Raw genomic sequence first — 21,517 nt, 5'->3', positions numbered from 1 at the left:
TCTTCACTAAGGGAATCAATATCTGATCTGTTATCAGCTGTGTAATCATTAGCCGTCATCAGAGCATCTTGGTCAATAACGCCAGTATTGTTCACTGCCTCTTCGACAGGGCCTAAATCAACAACAAATGTCTGGCCCTGGAAACTGTCAGGGTCTAAATCTTGCACTGTCATAGCAAATGTTTCAAAACTTAAAACAGTCTGATTGCATGCTTGTGGAGTTTCTGGAAACAGTTGAAGTATTGAGATTGTCCAGAAATGTTTCGAGGCTTGCAAGAATCCTATACCGGGAGGGTAAACATCAACTTTGGCAAAGATCATGGGTTTCAACTAAACACATACATGCAGGGAAAAGGAAAACAGCAAACAAATTGGATAAGAAAAGGCCTATCACAAAATACGTAGCGGGAGTTAGCACTGGCCTTTTGTGAGGCTTACATGAAGAAACAACCCACAGTGACAATAATTATACTTGCAACATACCTTGTTGATGAATTCATTGCTAGCTGGCTCTCATAGATGACGTCAACATCGGCTTGCTGAATATTGTTGATTGTTTGAAGATAGTTGTCCCTCACCTGGACATGTGATAGAGTCATAACTCATTGGTAAGTAACAATGTTCACCTCTTGGTTGACAGCAGCTTCTACTGCTACTTGCTCTACTATTGCAGTAACCAAGGTGAGTTGACTTGCAGTCAGATTTTGAGGTTTGGATGTGATGTTGGCAATCTGATTGGACACTTGAGTTGTCATATTTGATGAGAGTCCCTATAGGAAGGCAGAGAGATTCATTTCAATACAGCAAAAAACTGAGTCCTATGACCCCAGGCTCTCCGTTCATTCCTTGAGGGCCTTTTTTTACCTTGATCACCCAGGCATCCCTTGTCCCCCTTTGGGCCTGGCTTGAGCGAACAGTCGATTAAATTATCAGCGTCATCTCTAGCACAGTCCATTATAGTGTAGAGTTTCTTTTCAATTAGTTCTGCCAGAGCATCAGCAAGTAGATCAGTAGCACTTTGAGAGGAGCCAGATTGTCGAGTTAGTCGCTTTAGTGTGTCCATCACCGTGGTTTCATCACTCGAGTGAGGGTTTGGATTAGCTCCGACAATATCTTGCAGCTTAGTGATTTGGTTCTGTAGGTTTGCATTCTCAGATTTTAGACATCGCAATTCAGTGATTTGGTTCTCTTTTAAACTTCGCAATTCAGAGTTTTGGTTCAGATTTTCATCCTTTAAACTCACGCTTTGGCTATGCAGATTCCACACAGCAAAGGATAGACCTCCGTATAGTGTGATTGTCAGTAGCACAAAGGCTGCCACTGAGATACCGATAATCTTCACATTTGAATCCATTATTTGTTGTACATGCGTAAATCAGTTCAAAGTTGATACTCTATACTGAAGTCAATTTATATGGTGACCTCTTATTTAATATCTTATCTCTGGGGTTTCTAAGTTATGTTGTGGTGCATTTGATGTCTTATCATTTGTGTGGTTGAATACTGGACCATGAATGAAGCGACCTTAGACTACTTTTACCTGCAGTGCAAGTAGCAACCATGAAAATAAGATCCACAAACTGATTCCCCCCCCCCCGAAAATAACCCGCTATAATTATAGTAATAATTTATGTCACAACTTATTTTCTATTTTTGCAGACAAGCCTGGGGCCCGGCCAGAGGTCAGCTGGAGCACCCTCCTTTATCATATAAGAGGAATTTGATTGCTACACTGGCTACTGGTGGCAGCCAAAGACGAAAGAAGGTGATGACATTCAGCATATTGTAGTATATACTTGGTTTACCGAAAATAACTACTTTCACTGATTTTATCAATGTGCCTGCCATAGTGTATTATTCTTTTCAAAAAGTCAGCCTATTTGGTATACCCTTTATATAAAGACATCAATGAAAAGACAATTTATTTGTAGTTGTATTGATATAGCACTAACTGAGGTAGCCTCGTTCCCAGCCTTGTTGTCTCTAGCTAGTATTTTTCAACTTAAAAAAAAAATCAGCCCGGGATGAGGCTATGTCTGATGTATATTGCATTACAATATATTCCTCCGTGCCTGCTTAATGGCTAGTGCTTACAGTACAGATCTATTAATTGTCTATCTAGCTACATTATAAGATGTGGAATTAGGTCTACCAGACATATCTTAGTCCTGTATAACTATGCACTGTAACGTATCACATGACATTATAGCATTTGATCTTCTATGCTGTGCTGGTATAGTTGTACATTTTGAATACTGAATCGAATTGTTCTCAGGTCCGAGCAGTTGCTACGGGAACGGATGCGGTCCACGGGTAGTGGCCTCACACAGTATGACTACTTGTCATCATGTGATCTCCTCCTAGTGCATGGACCTCAGTGTCTGGTCCTGAACAGGCAATCAGTGAGTCTCCTTATAGTACAGTGTACTATGGTGCTGCATGGCTGCAACCTTTCACCTCACTTGAAAGGCAAGAAAGAAGCAGAGATGCTATTTTAATATTGACTTGCGGTGTTTAGATCATGTTTGTCATAAATACTGCAATCTGATTGGTTAGAGGAAATGTTCTATCCAATTTAGAAAATCATGTACTTCAATAGAAAATCATGTACTTCACTTAGAAAATCATGTAGCAAAGATTAGATAAGAACATTCAAATCTGATTGGCTAAATACTCATGGTTGCTATGATCTAAAATGCTTAGACACTGTTTAGGAAGTTTCCACATGATTTAGAAGTCCTCAGGGCTAGTAGAACCCTCACTGCGTTCGGGATACTACAACCAGCCCTTTGGGCTTCTAAATCATGTAGAAACTTCCTAAACAGTGTCTAACTATTATGTAGACTAGTGTACAGAGCCTATATAGTGTGGTCCCACTGTGTGCACTGTAGCTAGTGTACAGAGCCTATAGTGTGGTCCCACTGTGCACTGTAGCTAGTGTACAGAGCCTATAGTGTGGTCCCACCGTGTACACTGTAGCTAGTGTACAGAGCCTATAGTGTGGTCCCACCGTGTGCACTGTAGCTAGGTACAGAGCCTATAGTGTGGTCCCACTGTGCACTGTAGCTAGTGTACAGAGCCTATAGTGTGGTCCCACTGTGTGCACTGTAGCTAGTGTACAGAGCCTATAGTGTGGTCCCACTGTGTGCACTGTAGCTAGTTTACAGAGCCTATATAGTGTGGTCCCACTGTGTGCACTGTAGCTAGTGCACAGAGCCTATAGTGTGGTCCCACTGTGTACACTGTAGCTAGTGTACAGAGCCTATAGTGTGGTCCCACTGTGCGCACTGTAGCTAGTGTACAGAGCCTATAGTGTGCATGGTCCCACTGTGCGCACTGTAGCTAGTGTACAGAGCCTATAGTGTGATCCCACTGTGCACACTGTAGCTAGTGTACAGAGCCTATAGTGTGGTCCCACTGTGTGCACTGTAGCTAGTGTACAGAGCCTATAGTGTGATCCCACTGTGTGCACTGTAGCTAGGTTGACTTATGTTTTCTCTAATAATGTAAGCATTTCAAGTGAGGTAAAAAGGGTTGTATACAGTGTCGTTACGTATGAGTACTGTATACTGTATAGCGGGTATATTTCGAGGGTATAAAGGTTCGTGATTTTCACGGATTAGGCATGTACCGCGACTATGCATGCATGCTGTAAAAATACGCTATTCCACGAAAATTAAATCCGCGAAAACCTTTCTAAAGGCATTTTTTTATACCCTCAAAATATACCTGCTATACGGTACATACATACATAATGATATATTGGTATTCTGCATTGTAGGTGCTCCCTGTGCAAGTGTGATCATACAATTCAGCCATTCTGGTAGCTACCTTTGAAAGCTCGTTATTGGTTAACTGTGATTATGGTAATACTGTTCTAACCCCTTCCCCTGTACAGGAAGTGGGTGTGGCTGAGTTCCTTTCCCGGGGAACTGGACTACAAGCTTTGCCCTTTGACCCCTCAGCTCCTCGGGTGTGTGTGTGTCGGGGGGAGGTGTGGGTGATGGACAGCGCTACCGGGGTCAAGCATCAGATAACCTCTGTTACTACAGGTGAACAATTATTACCGTAAATATTACAACATCAAATAAAATTAGCAAATTAATGTTAATGGTTCGCAAAAGTAAGATTGCCAATACTACTGGTACTTGTATGACACCACGATCTTTATACCCTCAAGGTTTTTTGCTCACAAAACTAATATCTGTTACAATATTTACATCTAGGATAATTCACAGAGTCAGATCAATGTTCAGTGTTTCTAGTTCATCAGTAGACGTATAGTTCCATTTGTTCAAGAGCAATGTTACCCCAAGGATCTGTTTGAAGCAAGCATAGTCTCATTTCAATATCATCAGTTGTGGGGGTTGGTAGTGTTTGGTTGAACCACGGTGGGGTGTTCAATTGACAGCATGGGTTGCCATGGATACACCCCTGACCATCCCAGAGTGGATCATCAGGGTAAAATATGTTACCTCCACGTGCAGAAAAAGAGCTTACGCCACTCTCACAGAAATAGTCATTACCAACAAAAGGAGGGGAGCCGTCGGTGTTACCAGTGTTACAAGGACAATTATTGCTAGTATCACCACTGATTCCTTGATAATAACCAGCTGCAAATGTCCAAATGTGTGTCCTGGGTGTTCCATGAGTGAAGCTTAGTCCATCAACGTACTGTGCATTGATACCACGTGAGTCACGGTTATACCCAAGAAAGGAATACAGGTACCCATAGTGATAAGCCTTTGCTCTCCCACACACTCGACTGTATTGACCCCCACTAACAGGAAAGGTGACTGATGAACAAGCATAATAATTTGTATGTGTTCGACCACATGATCGTTTTGAGTAGCCAGTCAGTGTTAGTCCTTGAGGGCAGTTTTGGCTAGTATTAGTCATATCAAGAGATGCCACCTTCCTCCATCCAGGACCACTACACCTCTCAGAGGGAACAGTTGGTGGTTGTGTAGTCACCGCTCTAGTAGTTGGTGGTTGTGTGGTGGGAATAGGTCCTGGTGGACCTTGTTCCCCCGTTATTCCTTTCTCTCCCTTTTGTCCATTATTGCCTCCAAAGCCTCGATCTCCTTTAATCCCCTTGGCACCTGGCCCGCCACTCTCGCCTTTGTGTCCAGGGAAACCATATTCTCCTTTCATACCTTCGTCACCTTTAACCCCCGCCTCACCTCGTTGACCGATCTCGCCCATATCTCCTTTAACCCCTCGGTGCCCCGTTGGACCGGGATTGCCGCTAGGACCCTTTGGACCCACCTCCCCTTTATGACCAGGGTAACCGATGTGTCCTTTGACCCCAGGTTCTCCGTTCATTCCCTGAGGGCCTTCTTTACCTTGATCACCCAGGCATCCCTTGTCCCCCTTTGGGCCTGGCTTGAGCGAACAGTCGGTTAAATTATCAGCGTCATCTCTAGCACAGTCCATTATAGTGTAGAGTTTCTTTTCAATTAGTTCTGCCAGAGCATCAGCAAGTAGATCAGTAGCACTTTGAGAGGAGCCGGATTGTCGAGTTAGTCGCTTTAGTGTGTCCATCACCGTGGCTTCATCACTCGAGTGAGGGTTTGGATTTATAGCTTGAACAAAACCTCGCAATTCAGAGATTTTGTTATGTAGGTTCTCATTTGCAGATTTTAGACTTTGCATTTCAGTCTTTAGATTTTGTAATTCAATGATTTGGTTCTCTTTTAGACTTTGATTATCAGACTTTAGACTCGCACTTTGGGTATGTAGATTCCACACAGCAAAGGATAGACTTCCGTATAGTGTGATTGTCAGTAGCACAAATGCTGCCACTGAGATACCGATAATCTTCACATTGGAGCCCATCTTTGTGCTGTACATGTGTAGCTCAGTTCAAAGTTGATGCTCTACTAAAGTACACAATTTATACAGTAACCTATTCCCACACGTTACAAGGTTTCAGTGGTTGTGGTGCTTTCGGTGTCTGACCATGGCATCTTATCTTATACCTCAAATACTAAACTGTAATGTGTTCTTTTGCAGACAAAAAATATTATTGTATTACTACAATGTTTTGTGAATATCCAACACCATTATCAAGCTTTGCGAATGCTAATGAGGAATTCAGCTAGCTCTAACTGCCATATAGCGGATATAATAATTATATTTCGAGGGTATAAACATTTTCGTGGTTTTCGCTGATCAAGAATTAACCGCGGACATTTATACCCACGAATTTACTATCGCATGTGCATGCATGCATGCATGCATGCATGCATTGCAGAAAGGCTGTTATTCCGTAAAAACCTTTCTTAAGGTCATTCCGCGAAAGTTTATACCCTCAAAATATACCCGCTATACAGTATACCGTATATCAACGTTGGTTTTATGACTATCCATTCGTATTTTTAATATTCGTACAGCTCAGGATAGTGATGTTGAATCCATTGCGGTAGAATAACTTAATTTTCGTATGATTCTCTTTAATATGAAATACATGAAAATTTACACCATACAAAAGTAACTAAAATATAATTTTTTAGAAAACGTTGGCTGTATAGAAGTAGTCATGCTGCAGCAGCAGTTGTCTAACAGATATATTTCAACTTCCTCAAACCACTTACGCTTGTAATCTCACACAATTCCCGGGATATATCTGAAAGTGTAGTCTCACAGCTGCTGAGGTCAAGCTCATCCTTCCACATACCTCCCTCACTGATTGACCCAGAGCACTGTCTGCTGACATTCCCTGCGAACACACCCAATACTTCAACACATGGACAAGGGGACAGTGCAGTAGACCAAAGTGCCGTGTTGGGCCAAGAATGATTCTGGTATATCTCTGCTTCACAACCAGCTGTAAACGTGTGTGCATTGTATACAAGCTATATTATATAGAGAGAGAATAGTTATGGAGCTCATACGTTACATCCATTTTTGATGGGGGAGGGGAGGACATTAATTTAACAACTGCACGGCACATATAAATATTCACAATCATGCAGACGTTATTCATGACATAACTTGATGTGTGCCTTAATTTATAATGCATAAGCATACTAATCTTGACAATAATTATAATAATTATAGGCCTTTAAATTATATTCTCCATTGATCTTTTACCTTTTTATGCCATGCATTGTACTTATTAGTAGCAGTCATTGGAATTTAATTAGTGAATACATGAATCTTACGTTGACTATAATTATCGTTAGTTCATGCAACTATAGTTAGACACAGCTATAGGGATATGGCAAGGTCTGATTCCTGTGTGCCTCGTATAGGCTCTGAGAAAGTTGTGAGGATTTAAAAATTGCAGCTTATATGCATGTATATATACTTGTATAAAGGAGAAGAATTGTTTAAACAAAGGATTGTAGAAGATGAGCTGATAACATACACACATTGTACTGCATGTGGCAAGAAGTAACTAGCCCTCGGTGGTTTATGCCGATGAGCAGGCAAAGATAAACTCAAAATGTATCATCTCATGTGCACTTAGCACAGCCTTACACGTAATAAACGTTCATGAACAACGATCTGCTAGCATATCGCAAACAGTTGGTTTGATTACACACTGCAGGTGCGTGCATGTTCAGATGCAAAACATGCACATACATATCACAACATATCTTGTGCACTTGGCACACACAGCTAAATAGATTAACTTTTAGCATGACATCAACGTACCTCGGCACACAGGGGTCAGGCCAGACCATATTCCTGAGTTTAAACACGTTCGAATCTCAGATCCAGCACCCAGAATGAAACCATCATTACAGCTATGAGTAGCCGCTGTTCCCACATTAAAAGGAGCAATTGTATCAGGACCATATGTAATAGCTCCGTTTGGAATGGATGGCAGTGCTGGACATTCCACCGCTGTAAAGGTAGTATACACAAAAGACTGTCACGAGATGATAACACACACACACATTGTTCAGTGTCAAGAATATAGAAAACAAGTCTATTGGCTGGCACATCGCAAACAATTGGTTTGATTACACACAACTTGCGTGTGCATGTTCACAAACGCATAAAATGCAAAGCATGCAGTGACAAAATATAATACTCTTGACACAGCTAAGTGCATGCAATTTTGATTTTGTGTCCCTAGAGTCTATAATTATATCACAAAAGAATCTTACGTTGGCACACAGGAGGCTGGCCAGCCCAAGTACTTGAGATTGAGCACGTTCGAGTTGGAATTCCGACCAGAAAGAAACCAGGATTACATCTATATGTAGCAACTGTTCCGTCATTAAAATCAGGAATAAAATCAGGAAAATATGTAATAGCTCCGTTTTGAATGGGTTCCAGTACTGGACATTGCGCTATAAAGGAGAATAATTGTGTTAGTGGAATAATTGTACACAAAAGACATTGTATGTATGAACAACGATCTGCTAGCATATCGCAAACAGTTGGTTTGATTACACACTGCAGGTGCGTGCATGTTCAGATGCAAAACATGCACATACATATCACAACATATCTTGTGCACTTGGCACACACAGCTAAATAGATTAACTTTCAGCATGACATCAACGTACCTCGGCACACAGGGGTCAGGCCAGACCATATTCCTGAGTTTAAACACGTTCGAATCTCAGATCCAGCACCCAGAATGAAACCATCATTACAGCTATGAGTAGCCGCTGTTCCCACATTAAAAGGAGCAATTGTATCAGGACCATATGTAATAGCTCCGTTTGGAATGGATGGCAGTGCTGGACATTCCACCGCTGTAAAGGTAGTATACACAAAAGACTGTCACGAGATGATAACACACACACACATTGTTCAGTGTCAAGAATATAGAAAACAAGTCTATTGGCTGGCACATCGCAAACAATTGGTTTGATTACACACAACTTGCGTGTGCATGTTCACAGACGCATAAAATGCAAAGCATGCAGTGACAAAATATAATACTCTTGACACAGCTAAGTGCATGCAATTTTGATTTTGTGTCCCTAGAGTCTATAATTATATCACAAACGAATCTTACGTTGGCACACAGGAGGCTGGCCAGCCCAAGTACTTGAGATTGAGCACGTTCGAGTTGCAATTCCGACCAGAAAGAAACCAGGATTACATCTATATGTAGCAACTGTTCCGTCATTAAAATCAGGAATAAAATCAGGAAAATATGTAATAGCTCCGTTTTGAATGGGTTCCAGTACTGGACATTGCGCTATAAAGGAGAATAATTGTGTTAGTGGAATAATTGTACACAAAAGACATTGTATGTATGAACAACGATCTGCTAGCATATCGCAAACAGTTGGTTTGATTACACACTGCAGGTGCGTGCATGTTCACACTCACAGATGCATAAACACGCACATGCCAAAATATATAGTGTACTTGGCACACGCAACTAAAGGCGTGCATTATCAAATTCATAACTTCCGACAAATTCACAATAATAATTTACCCTAATGAATTACATACCTCGGCACACAGGAGTGAAGCCAGACCACCTCCCTGTTTCTAAACACGTTCGAGTCTCAGATCCGATACCCAGAATGAAACCATCATTACAGGTATGAGTAGCCACTGTTCCCTCATCAAAAAATCGGCAGTCATATCAGGACCATATGTAATAGCTCCGTTTGGAATGGGTGCCAGTGCTGGACATTCCACCGCTGTAAAGGATATGCACAAGAAACTGTCACGAGATGATAACACACACACATTGTTCAGTGTCAAGAATATAGCTGCATAAACAATTAACGATTGAGTTGATTGGCTAGCATATAGCAAACAATTGGTTTGATTACACATAACCTGTGTGTGCATGTTCACACTCACAGACGCATAAAAATTCGAAGCATGCACATGCAGGGAGAGATACTAACATCTCACACGCTTAGCACAGGTAGGTACGTAAGTACGATAATTTATTACTGAATAGTTTACTTTCTCAGAGCCTAACAAAGCAAATCTTACGTACGTCGGCACACAGGAATGAAGCCAGACCATCTCCCTGTGTCTTGACACGTTCGAATCTCAGGTCCGATCAACAGAATGAAACCTTCATTACAGGTATGAGTAGCATTTGTTCCCACATCAAAGTCAGCAGTCATATCCGGACCATATGTGATAGCTCCGTTTGGAATAGGTGTCAGTTTTCTGGACATTGAGCTGTATAAGAGATGTAAGTGTCGGGGCCGGTAAAATAAGAAACAAATATATAATTAAACTTAAGCTGACCAACCATGCATAATTTATTAGCAGATCTCTATAACATAATAAGGTCTTAACTTTGGTACAAAAGGATTGTTGAAGTGTATATATAGGAGTGCATGTGTTTAAATCTAACTAAGAGGTGGCTCGATGGAACCCCTCCCCCCCATGGGGTACGGGCCTGGTGTCATGTTATCAAGGTTACAAGCATGTGATAAAAGTCATACAGTCTCCATCGTGTTCTAGATTACATGATCAAGTTATTGGCAGGGAGGTCTTATACACAGCAGTTGAAGGTAGCTGGAGCCCATGCATAAGATGGAGAAGGAGCGTCTAACTACGGGGATCACGTTTCGTAAGTGCATGGCTATGACCGTATCGCCATAATTATATGGAGAGGAGTTATACACAAAGTGGTTGAATACCTACAAGTGTTATACACAATACAGCGCTGCCGTTTGCTTTCCATAATTATAAGCAAATGTGCATGGTACAGAGCTACACACTGACACACCAAAACACGCATGCACAGATACATAGGAACAAAGACGAACAGACTCTTTTCAACAAAGAGAATTGTAAGTCCCGTTAGGGCAACCTTGAGATATGTACATGCTGTTGAGCGTTCACTAATCTAGAGTTATTAGCAGCTACACAATCAATGCACGCGTATAGCCTCAAGTCATATGTATAATACAACATTGATAATACTCGGTCTCATTTCCATGTCCATGTCCTTTTTCATAAGAGGCTCATAATTATAGGCTCATTCCTCACCTTTACACATTGGAGGAAAATTTGACCACAGTCCATTTCCTTCACACTCTAAAACCATCTGTCCAATCAGACGGAACCCAAAGTTGCAAGTGTACGTGGCCTCAGTACCCACGTTAAAATCAGGTATGAAGTCAGGAGAGTATTGAACCCTTCCATTGTCTACGGGCGGCAATATAGGACACAGAGCTGTGTGTGTGTGTGTGTGTGTGTGTGTGTGTGTGTGTGTTCGTAAAATACACAGTGAGATATGCACCGGAACGGAACTTACAAGATGAACAGTGATTCAAAGCATACTTTGCAATTATCAGGTGATAAAATAATTCTGCACTATAATGGTACAACCCAACCCTACTACTAGCACTACCGTGCTAATGATTTGTTTTCCAGAGCTATATAAACTATCATTGAATCTTACGTTCACACACAGGAGGCTGGCCAGTCCATGTCATTGAGATTTGGCACAATCGAGTTGCAATTTCGACTAGACGGAAACCAGGATCACAGGTATATGTAGCCAATGTTCCGTCATTAAAATCAGGAGTAAAGTCAGGAAAATATAAAATAGAACCTCCGTTTAGAATGTTTTCTAGTGCTGGACATTGCGCTGTAAAGGAGAATAATTATGTAGAATAGTCGTACACAAAATATTGGGCAACACGAGCTGATAACACATGCACATATTGTATGCATGAACACCGATCGGATATAGGCACGTGACAAATTAACAGTAAGTTTGATTGCATACAACATACATGCCACGTACAACATGTATGTTCATACTCACAGACGCATAAAAATGAAGGCATGCACATGCAGATCATAACTAGTGCATGCGAAGTTGCAATTCTAACTTTTGACATGACATCAAATGAAGTTGTAGCGCATGATAGTAGATAATTCGATAAATAACCGAAACGAATCTACATACCTCGGCACACAGGAGTGAAGCCAGACCACCTCCCTGTTTCTAAACACGTTCGAGTCTCAGATCCGGCACCCAGCATGAAACCTTCATTACAGGTATGAGTAGCCACTGTTCCCTCATCAAAAGGAGCAATCGTATCAGGATCATATGCAATAGCTCCGTTTGGAATGGGTGCCAGTGCTGGACAATCCACCGCTGTAAAAGGATGCGAAGTTGGATAACAACTTGCAAAAAACGAGTCAATAACTGTACATAACACTAGCGCCTCAAAATTAACCAATATAATTGCCCAGAGCTGTGTACTTGAACTAGTCACAATTGTGAGACCATTTATAGCTACATGCGTATCTGGTTGTATGAGATTTGTCACATTCATATAAGATCGAGTATGAGAGCAATAAATAAATAGCGAGGACGCTGAAGTATAACTATTATAATAATGGAAGCTATAATAATTATAGTGCCAATCAAGTTATCCCTATAGGAAAGAGTTGCAAACCCAAACATGACTCTGACCACTATGTATAATAGGATCAAGAGAGATTGATTATAATTATAGGATGCCACAATACTGACAGTGAATGGTAACCTAGCTTACCCCCGCAGCTTGGTACACTTCCTAACCACACTCCATTCGCACAAATCCTTATTCGGTTTCCTACTAAAGTTCCAGTACGACACTCGTACGTGGCAACTGTTCCGTATGGTCGACCACCAATCTCTGTGAAAAACTCATAGTTGTATGAGATGGAGCCATCAGAGAAAGCAGGTAGGTCAGGAGAACAGGCACCTAAAGGTGGGCAATACAATGCTTATACAAATGAAAGCACCGTGGGTGCTGATGCCTCGGTGGAGATGCCAAAGCTACATAACATAAAGCTACTAATAGCTAGCTTTTATACACACATTGATTATAATTATCATGTGAACATTTTTAAATGCAGAATCCAGAATCGCAGGGAAACTCAAGGAGTGGGTAATGATCGAAGATGATTGTTGTTAATAACGATCGATGCCAAAAGTTCAAGTCTAAAATTAATGGCTGCAAGTCAGCAGAGCCTTGCAGCTCTCTTCTCACTCTTGCAGCTACCAATAGCTAGCGTTCTAGTGCAGAGCTAACTACTAAGTAGAGTAGCAACACTCGGTGAACAAGTTTTGCTACGGACTCTTCTGAAAAGGCTGCAATGGCATTCCAAGTAAGCAAAACTAGCGAGATGAAGCTTTATTTTGCAAATCCACAAATACCAAGCCAAGAAAACATGACTAGAAGCCTATAGAAACTCTTACTTACACTTCATTGATCCTTGAGCAGCTGAAACAGTCTACACACACACACAGACACACAAACACACTACCGTATACCTCGCTTGCGCATGCGCACCGAGGCATAATAACTCAACCGAATGATTACTGATACCAAGCAACTAGAGCGTATCATCCAGGGATGTCCGCAACTACGGCATAATTATACGTACCATTTGCATACATGCGTTTTTATGTTTCTAGCGTATCATAGATAATTATTGTCCACTCTCCACATAACAAGTATACTGTCTTTTACATGGAGCTCTGCATGCAAGCAATTACATGTGCCTCAATAATACCATTTGTACGCTCACCTTGATCATCAATAATGGTTATGGTGTACCGAGCTCTGGGCAGGTAGCAATTCTCGGTTTCAACACACTGCACCATCACCTCCACCACTTCTACTGGCTCTGGAATGTCATCGTCCAAAATAGTGACTTCATATGCAACGTTGGGGAGTGTGGCGCCATCTCTTCCCCATCGCAGGTTGCCATTTTGATCAAGCCCACCATTTCTTTGTGGTTGAGGAGCAGTATAATCAGAATCTGCATGCATGGATATAGAAATTGCAAGCAATTAAGACTGGAATGCATAATAGTGGACTAAATACCTTCTTCAGCTGTGAGGGATTGAAGGGAAGCAAATGCTCTACTACGCTCTGATCGATCACCACGGGTGATACTGAACATGAGATCGACTATCGTTACACTAGATTCCACTACAACTCGATCCACAGCTCGAATCCAGGCCACTGCATAAACAAAGAGAATAATAAAATGAAATGTAAAAGAATTTTGAGAAACTTACGTCCAACTGGCTCCATTTCAAAGGGCAAAGGATAAGCAAACGAGGCTCTAAAAGAAAATCCGTATGCAAATCCCCAGAATGCTCCATTTTGAATGTTGTCATAAGTAAGGTTGAAATTTCCTTGGCCTATGCTGCTGGTACCTCCATAAGCACACACCTGATCAGTACCATCCACACGACAGTTGATGGCTTGATATTGATCATCAGGAATTCCAGTTTCTCCATTTACAAGAAACCTTTGTTGATCTGCTGTGGAATTATCGAAGATACGAGTGGGCAAGATGTAGCTAAGATATCCGTTGAACTGAGTGGTCAAATCCTTGGCTGTAGTGAAGCTGTAGCTGTTCAAATATGAGTTAGCTGCTGGTATGTAATATAGGGCAGGATCAAAATTTTCAGAGCGACCTAAAACAACTGGTTCAGCATCACGGCCGAGTGTATATCCAGCCATAGTAACGGGTTGAGAGGACGTAACACAACAATAGGTCTGAGCACTCTGAGGTGTTAGGCACTCAGCGTATTGTCCTGCACCCACTGTGGCCGTGTAAATACCATTTCCAGCGCTAACCAGTGCAACTCGATTATTCCCATCGGCTGAACTTGCTGCACACTCACAATTGATTGTTACTTGTGCTCCAGCAGATACTGAGCCAATTCTGTACAGTTCACCGCTTCGTCTGACAGCGAAGGGAGCCATGAAAAATAGGTCACCGTATGTTGGATGAGGTGGCACTTGTTCTACAAGATAGTCGCAACTTCGGACAGCAGTAGGATTTCCACATTGATGCCCAGAAAATACAGCCAATGGCTTGTTAGAAGTGATGATAGAGCCAGTAAGATCCACATTATTGCTAGTCATCACAGTGTCAAAACGATTGAAAGCCCTCCCATACGTTGATTCGACTCGAGAACTTGGGTTTGAAGGACTAGGGTTCACCCAACCAGGATGGTTTTGGGTTTGGGAGGCTTGTACACTGACAGTAGTGTCATTTTCACAAGGAGTAAAAAGAAATCGACTCTGAAATGGCTCTCCACCAAACACACCAGATGAAAAGATAAAGTACTTGTAACTTTTAGCATTTGGAAATTCGACACAGTTAATAGCCATGTACGCATCAGTTGTTGTAGATTCATCATTGAGCACATATACAGTGAGCTCATCGTTTGGATCCTCTGCTGTTATAAACAATCCCTTTTGTCTTTCAGCTTCATCGATTTCTCCATTGTTTTGCACGGCTATGTCTCCTTGGGTACCCCATCCTGCCGGCAGACTGATGAAAGTGAATTCTCCTCGTCGAGCGATTTCCATGCGAGACCATAACCCAGATCCAGGAGAGGTCTCAGTGAATCCTATTCCATTCACTCCCAACCATCGTGTCTCTAGGGTGAAACTTGAGCTCTCCTGCTCAGTGGTGATGAAAATTCCGATTTCCTGTAGGGTTGCAGTTGAACTTTGAGCAGCATTGTTCATGAAGGCCAGAGCAAATCTGCTTCCTCTGGATTTTGGAGCATTCGGATCTGCAGGAGTTTTGAAGCAGCTATAAATCATTCACTAAAATCAGGAGTACATTTAAGTACTCTTTAATTAATACGTTTAATAGACACTAGTTGATAAGATCTATACATGGGAAGTACATGGAAAAAGTGCCTCAGAGCAGGTATAGTACTGTGGGACTTAGTATACTTACAATTTACTTAGTATACCTATAGTATTCCGTGTACTTGAGGGCAAGATTTGCGCATGCGCACTACCATCTATAGACACAGTTTTGTCGGTGTTGTCCATGTGATTTAGAAGCCCTCAGCCACTTGAATAGTGTATACCTAAATATTTCTTTTGGGCTTCTAAATCCCATTGACACCTCCAAAACATTGTCTATAGATACAGCTGACACAAGACCATTGCATTTACTGCTATCAATGGTGAAGTCATCACTAGCTCCAAGTGATATATGAAGGAGGACAGACAATAGGAACAGGCAACACAGACTTTGTGAGCTAGCCATAGTTAGTCTAAATTCGACAGAATCTTACGAGGAATGGCTGAACCGTATATACTTGGCTCACTAACTAAATCTATATAGCCTTACATATACAACTTCGATCAACTGTTTGGTTGACACAGATAATGCATGGCAACTGCTGTTAATTTGTTATTGTTAATTTAGTTTTGATATCACATTATCCACTATCCTCGTCAGCCAAACTATTAGGCTCATAATCATTACTCCAGGTTGTCAGACTCTTGCTACACCTAGATGTGTTGATATAGATCCCCAGTATTACCACAACTTGTGATTCTAATTACTCGCAAGTGATATTAATGAGATTCATTACAATTTAAGATTGGGTAATAATTATGTCATATCGATATTGGGCAACATGAGCTTATATATAACTGAACATATATAATTATACACACATTGTATAATACTGTGCTGCGATGGAAAGCATGAACAACGATCGCCTATAGCACATTGCACAATTGTTTGATTAAACACAACCTGCGTTATTATAGTTTTATTAAAGTGCATGTTTACTATGTTATGGTTAGAACATGGGCATGAGGTATCTATGTGTTATAGTGTCCCAAAGCTCGAGGGCTTTAGCCCGAGGGATGAGGGACACTATAACCATAGATACCGAATGCACATGTTCTAACTGATTTAGATCCCAAAACCTATTGGCTACTAAAAATGCACTAGCTTAGCAACAGTCAACCTATATAAACAGCCAACCTAGCAACTGCATCATTATTCTTTTGAAAACTAATATCTGAAGTTGGCATCTCTGTGTCTCTACTAAGTCTGTGGTCTCTATTCAAGTCAACCCGTACCCTGTTCCTCCACCTCAGTTTGATGGACAAAATTATAGTCCTAGCTAGCTCCACCCACAAAACGGAAACAACCAGCTCCTCCCCCAGTTTTGCAGCAAACAAGCCCAGCACACTTCCCAAGAAACGAGCGGCTCGTACTACTCTCACAAAGCGAAAGGAAGACACCTAAGCTATAATTTGCAGCAAACAAGCCCAGCAAACGAGCGGCTCCTATACTACTCTTGAAAAAAGTGAAAGGAACTTTAGGAAGAAGCCAAAGCTAGAATCCCAGCACTTCCATACATCCAGCTCCTCCCCCATGCAGCCTTGCAGCAAAAAAGCACAGCACACTGCCCAAAAAACGAGCGTCTCCTACTACTCTCGAACAAAGCCAAAAAAAAGAAACTAGAGCTTCTCTCTTTCATTCTAGTTCTGTTATTATATTGCATCTAGCTACAATAATTTTTATGTTATTACATGTGTATCTTCTTGTAAATCACAATACAATGTACAATGTTGTAGTTTGTAGCCCAGAGCAATCTATAGTACCGGTACTATAGCTCATAGTTCCCTGCTAAATACACTCAAATGGGATCTATAAACCCTCGAGCTTTGAGACACTATAACACATAGATACCTCTTGCCCATGTTCTATAACTATAACTTAGATCCCAAAACCTATTGGCTACTATAAATGCACTAGCTTAGCAACAGTCAACCTATATAAACAGCCAACCTAGTAACTGCATCATTATTCTTTTGAAAACTAATATCTGAAGTTGGCATCTCTGTGTCTCTACTAAATCTGTGGTCTCTATTCAAGTCAACCCTGTTCCTCCTTAGTTAAAATTATAGTCCTAGCTCCACCCACAAAACGGAAACATCCAGCTCCTCCCCAGTTTTCCAGCAAACAAGCCCAGCACACTTCCCAAGAAACGAGCGGCTTGTACTACTCTCACAAAGCAAAATGAAGACACCTATATAAGCTATAATTTGCAGCAAACAAGCCCAGCAAACGAGCGGCTCCTATACTACTCTTGAACAAGGAACTTTAGGAAGAAGCCAAAGCTAGAATCCCAGCACTTCCATACACATGTCCCCCATGCAGCCTTGCAGCAAAAAATTACAGCACACTGCCCAAAAAACAAGTGTCTCCTACTACCCTCAAACAAAGCAAAAAAAACAACTAGAGCTTCTCTCTTTCAGTTTCATTCTAGCTCTGTTATTACTAGACAAAGCATCTAGCTACAATAATTTTTATGTTATTACATGTATATCTTCTTGTTGTAGTTTGTAGCCCAGAGCAATCTATAGTACCGGTGTCATAAAATTTTAGGCCCCCCATGAGATTGGGCCCCCCCCGGGCCTAGAATTTTAACATTCTAGGCCCCCTCTTAAAAGTTTACGCCCCCCATTAAATTATTAGCGTATTCTCAAAAGTACAACAACATAAAACTAGAGCTCTCCTCACACGCACACATTTCATGCAACTGGTCACAGCCATCACAGCACCATTCCATGGATCAGGCCTCATGCAGCACGAAGCACATAGCCTATGTCATATAGGGGCCGAATTGGTCAGCCAGATTACAAAGGAAAAGGAAACTGTTATTCACCTCATATATCCCGGATTTTCAAGGTTGCTGCTTTTGAGCAGCTGGGTTACTCCAAAAAGCTTATCAAGCCTGGACTACTAGAATCTTCAAACAATGAGCTTTACACAAAAGAAACTAGCTCCATCAGTCTAACAGGGCTCACTTGCTTGTGCACTTATTACATGCATGTATACTGTGATTCCACCATAGATAAAAGAGTTTCTCTCTTCTCTCTATGATTCCATGCATATTGAGAGCTGCATGAGCTAGTGATGCTATATACTGGAGCATCTCCACAACAATTTACATCGATTTTCTTCCATGTAGGAAATCAAAACATATGGAAGAAGATATGAATTGTTGTTTTATACAGAGTATTTGCATGCATGTCTCTTTGATGCTTTGTCAACTAATAGAGCTAACCTTACCATAATATTATATCTCTTTGACTTCGTTCATTTTTGTTCTATCGTGCAGAAAAGAATAGCAGAAAAGAGGGGGCCTAATCTCACAGTTGGGGGCCTAGAATTTTAACAGAATGGACCCCTGGGGGGCCTAAACTGTTAACATTCTAGGCCCGGGGGGCCCAAAATATTCAAATTCTAGGCCCTGGGGTGTAAACATGGGGGGGGCCCAAAATTTTATGACACCGGTACTATAGCTCATAGTTCCCTGCTAAATACACTCAAATGGGATCTAAATAATAGTTATAGGCTGAGTCCAAGGTCTCTATGGGATTTTGAGACCCGAAGGCCCGAGGCTGTAGCATCTCGAGCGTAGCAAGGGTGCTACTAAGGGCCTAAGGGTCTCAAAACTCCATAGTGACCGTTGGACGAGTGCTAAGCAAGCTAAGCTATTATTAATACAAAGAAGACTCTGTTTCTACAAACCTCAAGCAACATTAAAGCTTTGCTCTGGCTAGTCTACATAAAAAAACTCACATTGAAGGCAGTTTCCGTCTCTTGCATAGCAAAAACGGTTAATAGAAAGTTGCTATTCTACTTAGTAGTTAGCTCTGCATTAGAGCACTAGCTATTGGTAGCTGCAAGAGTGAGGTTAAAGCTACGAAGCGGCACTGCAGAACACAAAGACTTTTAAAAATTAGTTTTTAATGATGCACTGCATCATCGTTACTATGACTTCAACATAAACTGTGTGTACTTGTGCATAAAATAGATGTTGCTAAGCATTCCATGTATGATTGTATGTATCATGTAAAAAATGTTAAATGCATGTAGTGAACATATATAATGGACCTCCATAGAAGACCTCTGAATGACTGAGAGGTCTCTATGAGAAATAAAGGACCTCCAAGTAACCAATCAGATTGCACCATTTTTGTGACAAGCATTTTCTATGAGACACTGTTTAGGAAGTTTCTACATGATTTAGAAGCCCAAAGGGCTGGTTGTAGTATCCCGAACGCAGTGAGGGTTCTACTAGCCCTGAGGACTTCTAAATCATGTGGAAACTTCCTAAACAGTGTCTAAGCATTTTAGATCATAGCAACCATGAGTATTTAGCCAATCAGATTTGAATGTTCTTATCTAATCTTTGCTACATGATTTTCTAAGTGAAGTACATGATTTTCTAAGTAAGTACATGATTTTCTAAATAAGCACATGATTTTCTAAGTTGGATAGAACACTTCCTTTAGCCAATCAAATTGCAGTATTTATGGCAAACATGATCTAAGTTATAGATAGTACATGGGCATGAGGTATCTATGTGTTATAGTGTCCCATATCACGAGGGCTTTGCCCGAGGGATGAGGGACACTATAACCATAGATACCAAATGCACATGTGCTAACTGATTTAGATCCCACTTTTCATTGGCTGCCTCAGGCAAGAAGTGTATCTATAAAAGCAGCAAGCCTTAGCAACAGCTTTATTTTTGAAAATGTCCTGTTTTGACAAGCTAGATGATTTCTGCTTCTCTGCTAAATAACCTTTCATTGGCCTTCTTCAACATTGGAATGGAAAACTAGTGACTCCATCTTGTGCAGGAAGCACTCTGCAACAAATGAGCCCAGCCTCCTCTTTTCTCTGCACTCAAGCCCCACCCCCAGCTCAGTAAACTGTTCTGATATGTACGGCTAGCTAGCAAGGAACAGCTTGCAGCAATGCTACAGTGCACTATCGTTCCCAAAAAGACACAGGAGTCTACTGTTTGAAACATGGCTGCAGGATAGAAACAGAAGTCAGGCGAAGTTGACAAATGCTACAAGTTGAAGACATGCTTTCATGCTTGTGACAATGGACCCAGAACTGTTATAATCATTGGCTCTTAGTGTTCCTCATAGAGACAAGAAAAGATACTGGTGAACCCTACCATCAACCCAGCAAACCCTATAGAAACTGGTAGTGAAAAAACTGAACAGCCATAGCTAATTATCATGCAGCTAGCTACAGCTTTATTATCATTTCTGTGTGCATTCAAAAAAATTATACTTGTACTTTATACCCTCAAGCTTATAATTCCCTGGGAAACTATGAGATTATGGCTCATAATTCCCTGCTAAACACACACAAGTGGGATCTAAGGCTATATAATATTATCAGTTGATAGAAGAGCTGATTAGAGCACATGCACATGCAACACCACTTACTGATGTCTAGGGTGGGTTCATCACCAGCTCCAAGTGATGTATGAAGGAGGACAGACAATAGGAACAAGCAACACAAATTGTTGGAGCTAGCCATAGTCTAAACTCGACAAAATCTTACTGGGAATGGCATTATTTCTGTCACTATCCTATATAGCCCATAATACATAATTATTATGACATCGACCGGCTTGGTTGACACAGCTAATGGCAATTTTGTTATTGTTATCTTTAAAATTATACTTTCGACATCACACTATCCATTATTTGTCATAATCATTACTCCAGGTTGTAAGTCCTACTTACTGCTGCGAAGAAACAGCCCCACCCCACTACTCAGTGTATTTTAAACTGCTGCTTGAACAGCCCTCCACTATCCTCGGCATCACAACCAAGCCAAAGAAACTCGCCTCTACACTGCTGCAAAACAGCTCAAGCCCCCAGCAAAAAGAGCCGCTTCTAGTGCTATGGTGAAGCAGAATTGACATGCATCACAAAGTCGAGGACTAGGTCTAGGAA

The 21,517-nt window shown here is 41.3% G+C and overlaps 3 protein-coding genes and 1 long non-coding RNA gene across 5 annotated transcripts; 1 reads left to right on the top strand and 3 right to left on the bottom strand.

Annotated features, from left to right (window-relative positions):
• Positions 1 to 46: 46 nt before the first annotated feature.
• LOC135336407 (P-selectin-like) lies at positions 47 to 10,063 on the bottom strand. Its single transcript, XM_064532170.1, has 10 exons — positions 9,931 to 10,063; positions 9,429 to 9,566; positions 8,983 to 9,168; positions 8,525 to 8,716; positions 8,120 to 8,305; positions 7,662 to 7,853; positions 6,596 to 6,828; positions 626 to 769; positions 483 to 577; positions 47 to 280 (listed from the first exon to the last, which is right to left on the bottom strand). Exons 1-10 carry the CDS (start codon positions 10,061 to 10,063, stop codon positions 184 to 186), a joined length of 1,596 nt encoding a protein of 531 aa, XP_064388240.1. The 3' UTR covers positions 47 to 183.
• On the top strand, positions 1,645 to 3,919 carry LOC135336157 (uncharacterized). Its single transcript, XR_010394774.1, has 3 exons — positions 1,645 to 1,764; positions 2,275 to 2,401; positions 3,898 to 3,919. It is a non-coding gene; the product is annotated as an uncharacterized LOC135336157 (long non-coding RNA).
• LOC135335984 (collectin-12-like) lies at positions 4,073 to 6,018 on the bottom strand. The gene has a single exon (XM_064531730.1). The coding sequence runs from the start codon at positions 5,850 to 5,852 to the stop codon at positions 4,269 to 4,271; it is 1,584 nt and encodes a 527-aa protein (XP_064387800.1). The 5' UTR covers positions 5,853 to 6,018; the 3' UTR covers positions 4,073 to 4,268.
• On the bottom strand, positions 9,484 to 21,142 carry LOC135335915 (uncharacterized). 2 transcript variants are annotated; one of them, XM_064531619.1, is made up of 10 exons: positions 21,002 to 21,142; positions 13,981 to 15,498; positions 13,784 to 13,924; positions 13,485 to 13,718; positions 12,464 to 12,655; positions 11,869 to 12,060; positions 11,356 to 11,544; positions 10,941 to 11,126; positions 9,931 to 10,121; positions 9,484 to 9,622 (listed from the first exon to the last, which is right to left on the bottom strand). In XM_064531619.1, the coding sequence occupies exons 1-9, from the start codon at positions 21,093 to 21,095 to the stop codon at positions 10,102 to 10,104; spliced, it is 2,766 nt and encodes a 921-aa protein (XP_064387689.1). In that variant the 5' UTR covers positions 21,096 to 21,142; the 3' UTR covers positions 9,484 to 9,622; positions 9,931 to 10,101. The 2 variants fall into 2 exon arrangements, with proteins under 2 accessions (XP_064387689.1, XP_064387690.1); XM_064531620.1 differs by lacking the exon at positions 21,002 to 21,142 and adding an exon at positions 15,893 to 16,003.
• Between the last annotated feature and the right edge of the window lie 375 nt (positions 21,143 to 21,517).

The sequence above is a fragment of the Halichondria panicea genome, chromosome 5 (genome assembly GCF_963675165.1).
Source record: "Halichondria panicea chromosome 5, odHalPani1.1, whole genome shotgun sequence".
NCBI classification, from domain to species: domain Eukaryota; kingdom Metazoa; phylum Porifera; class Demospongiae; order Suberitida; family Halichondriidae; genus Halichondria; species Halichondria panicea.
The sequence above is the reverse complement of the archived record's forward strand: the minus strand, read 5'-3'. Positions and strand labels throughout refer to the sequence as shown.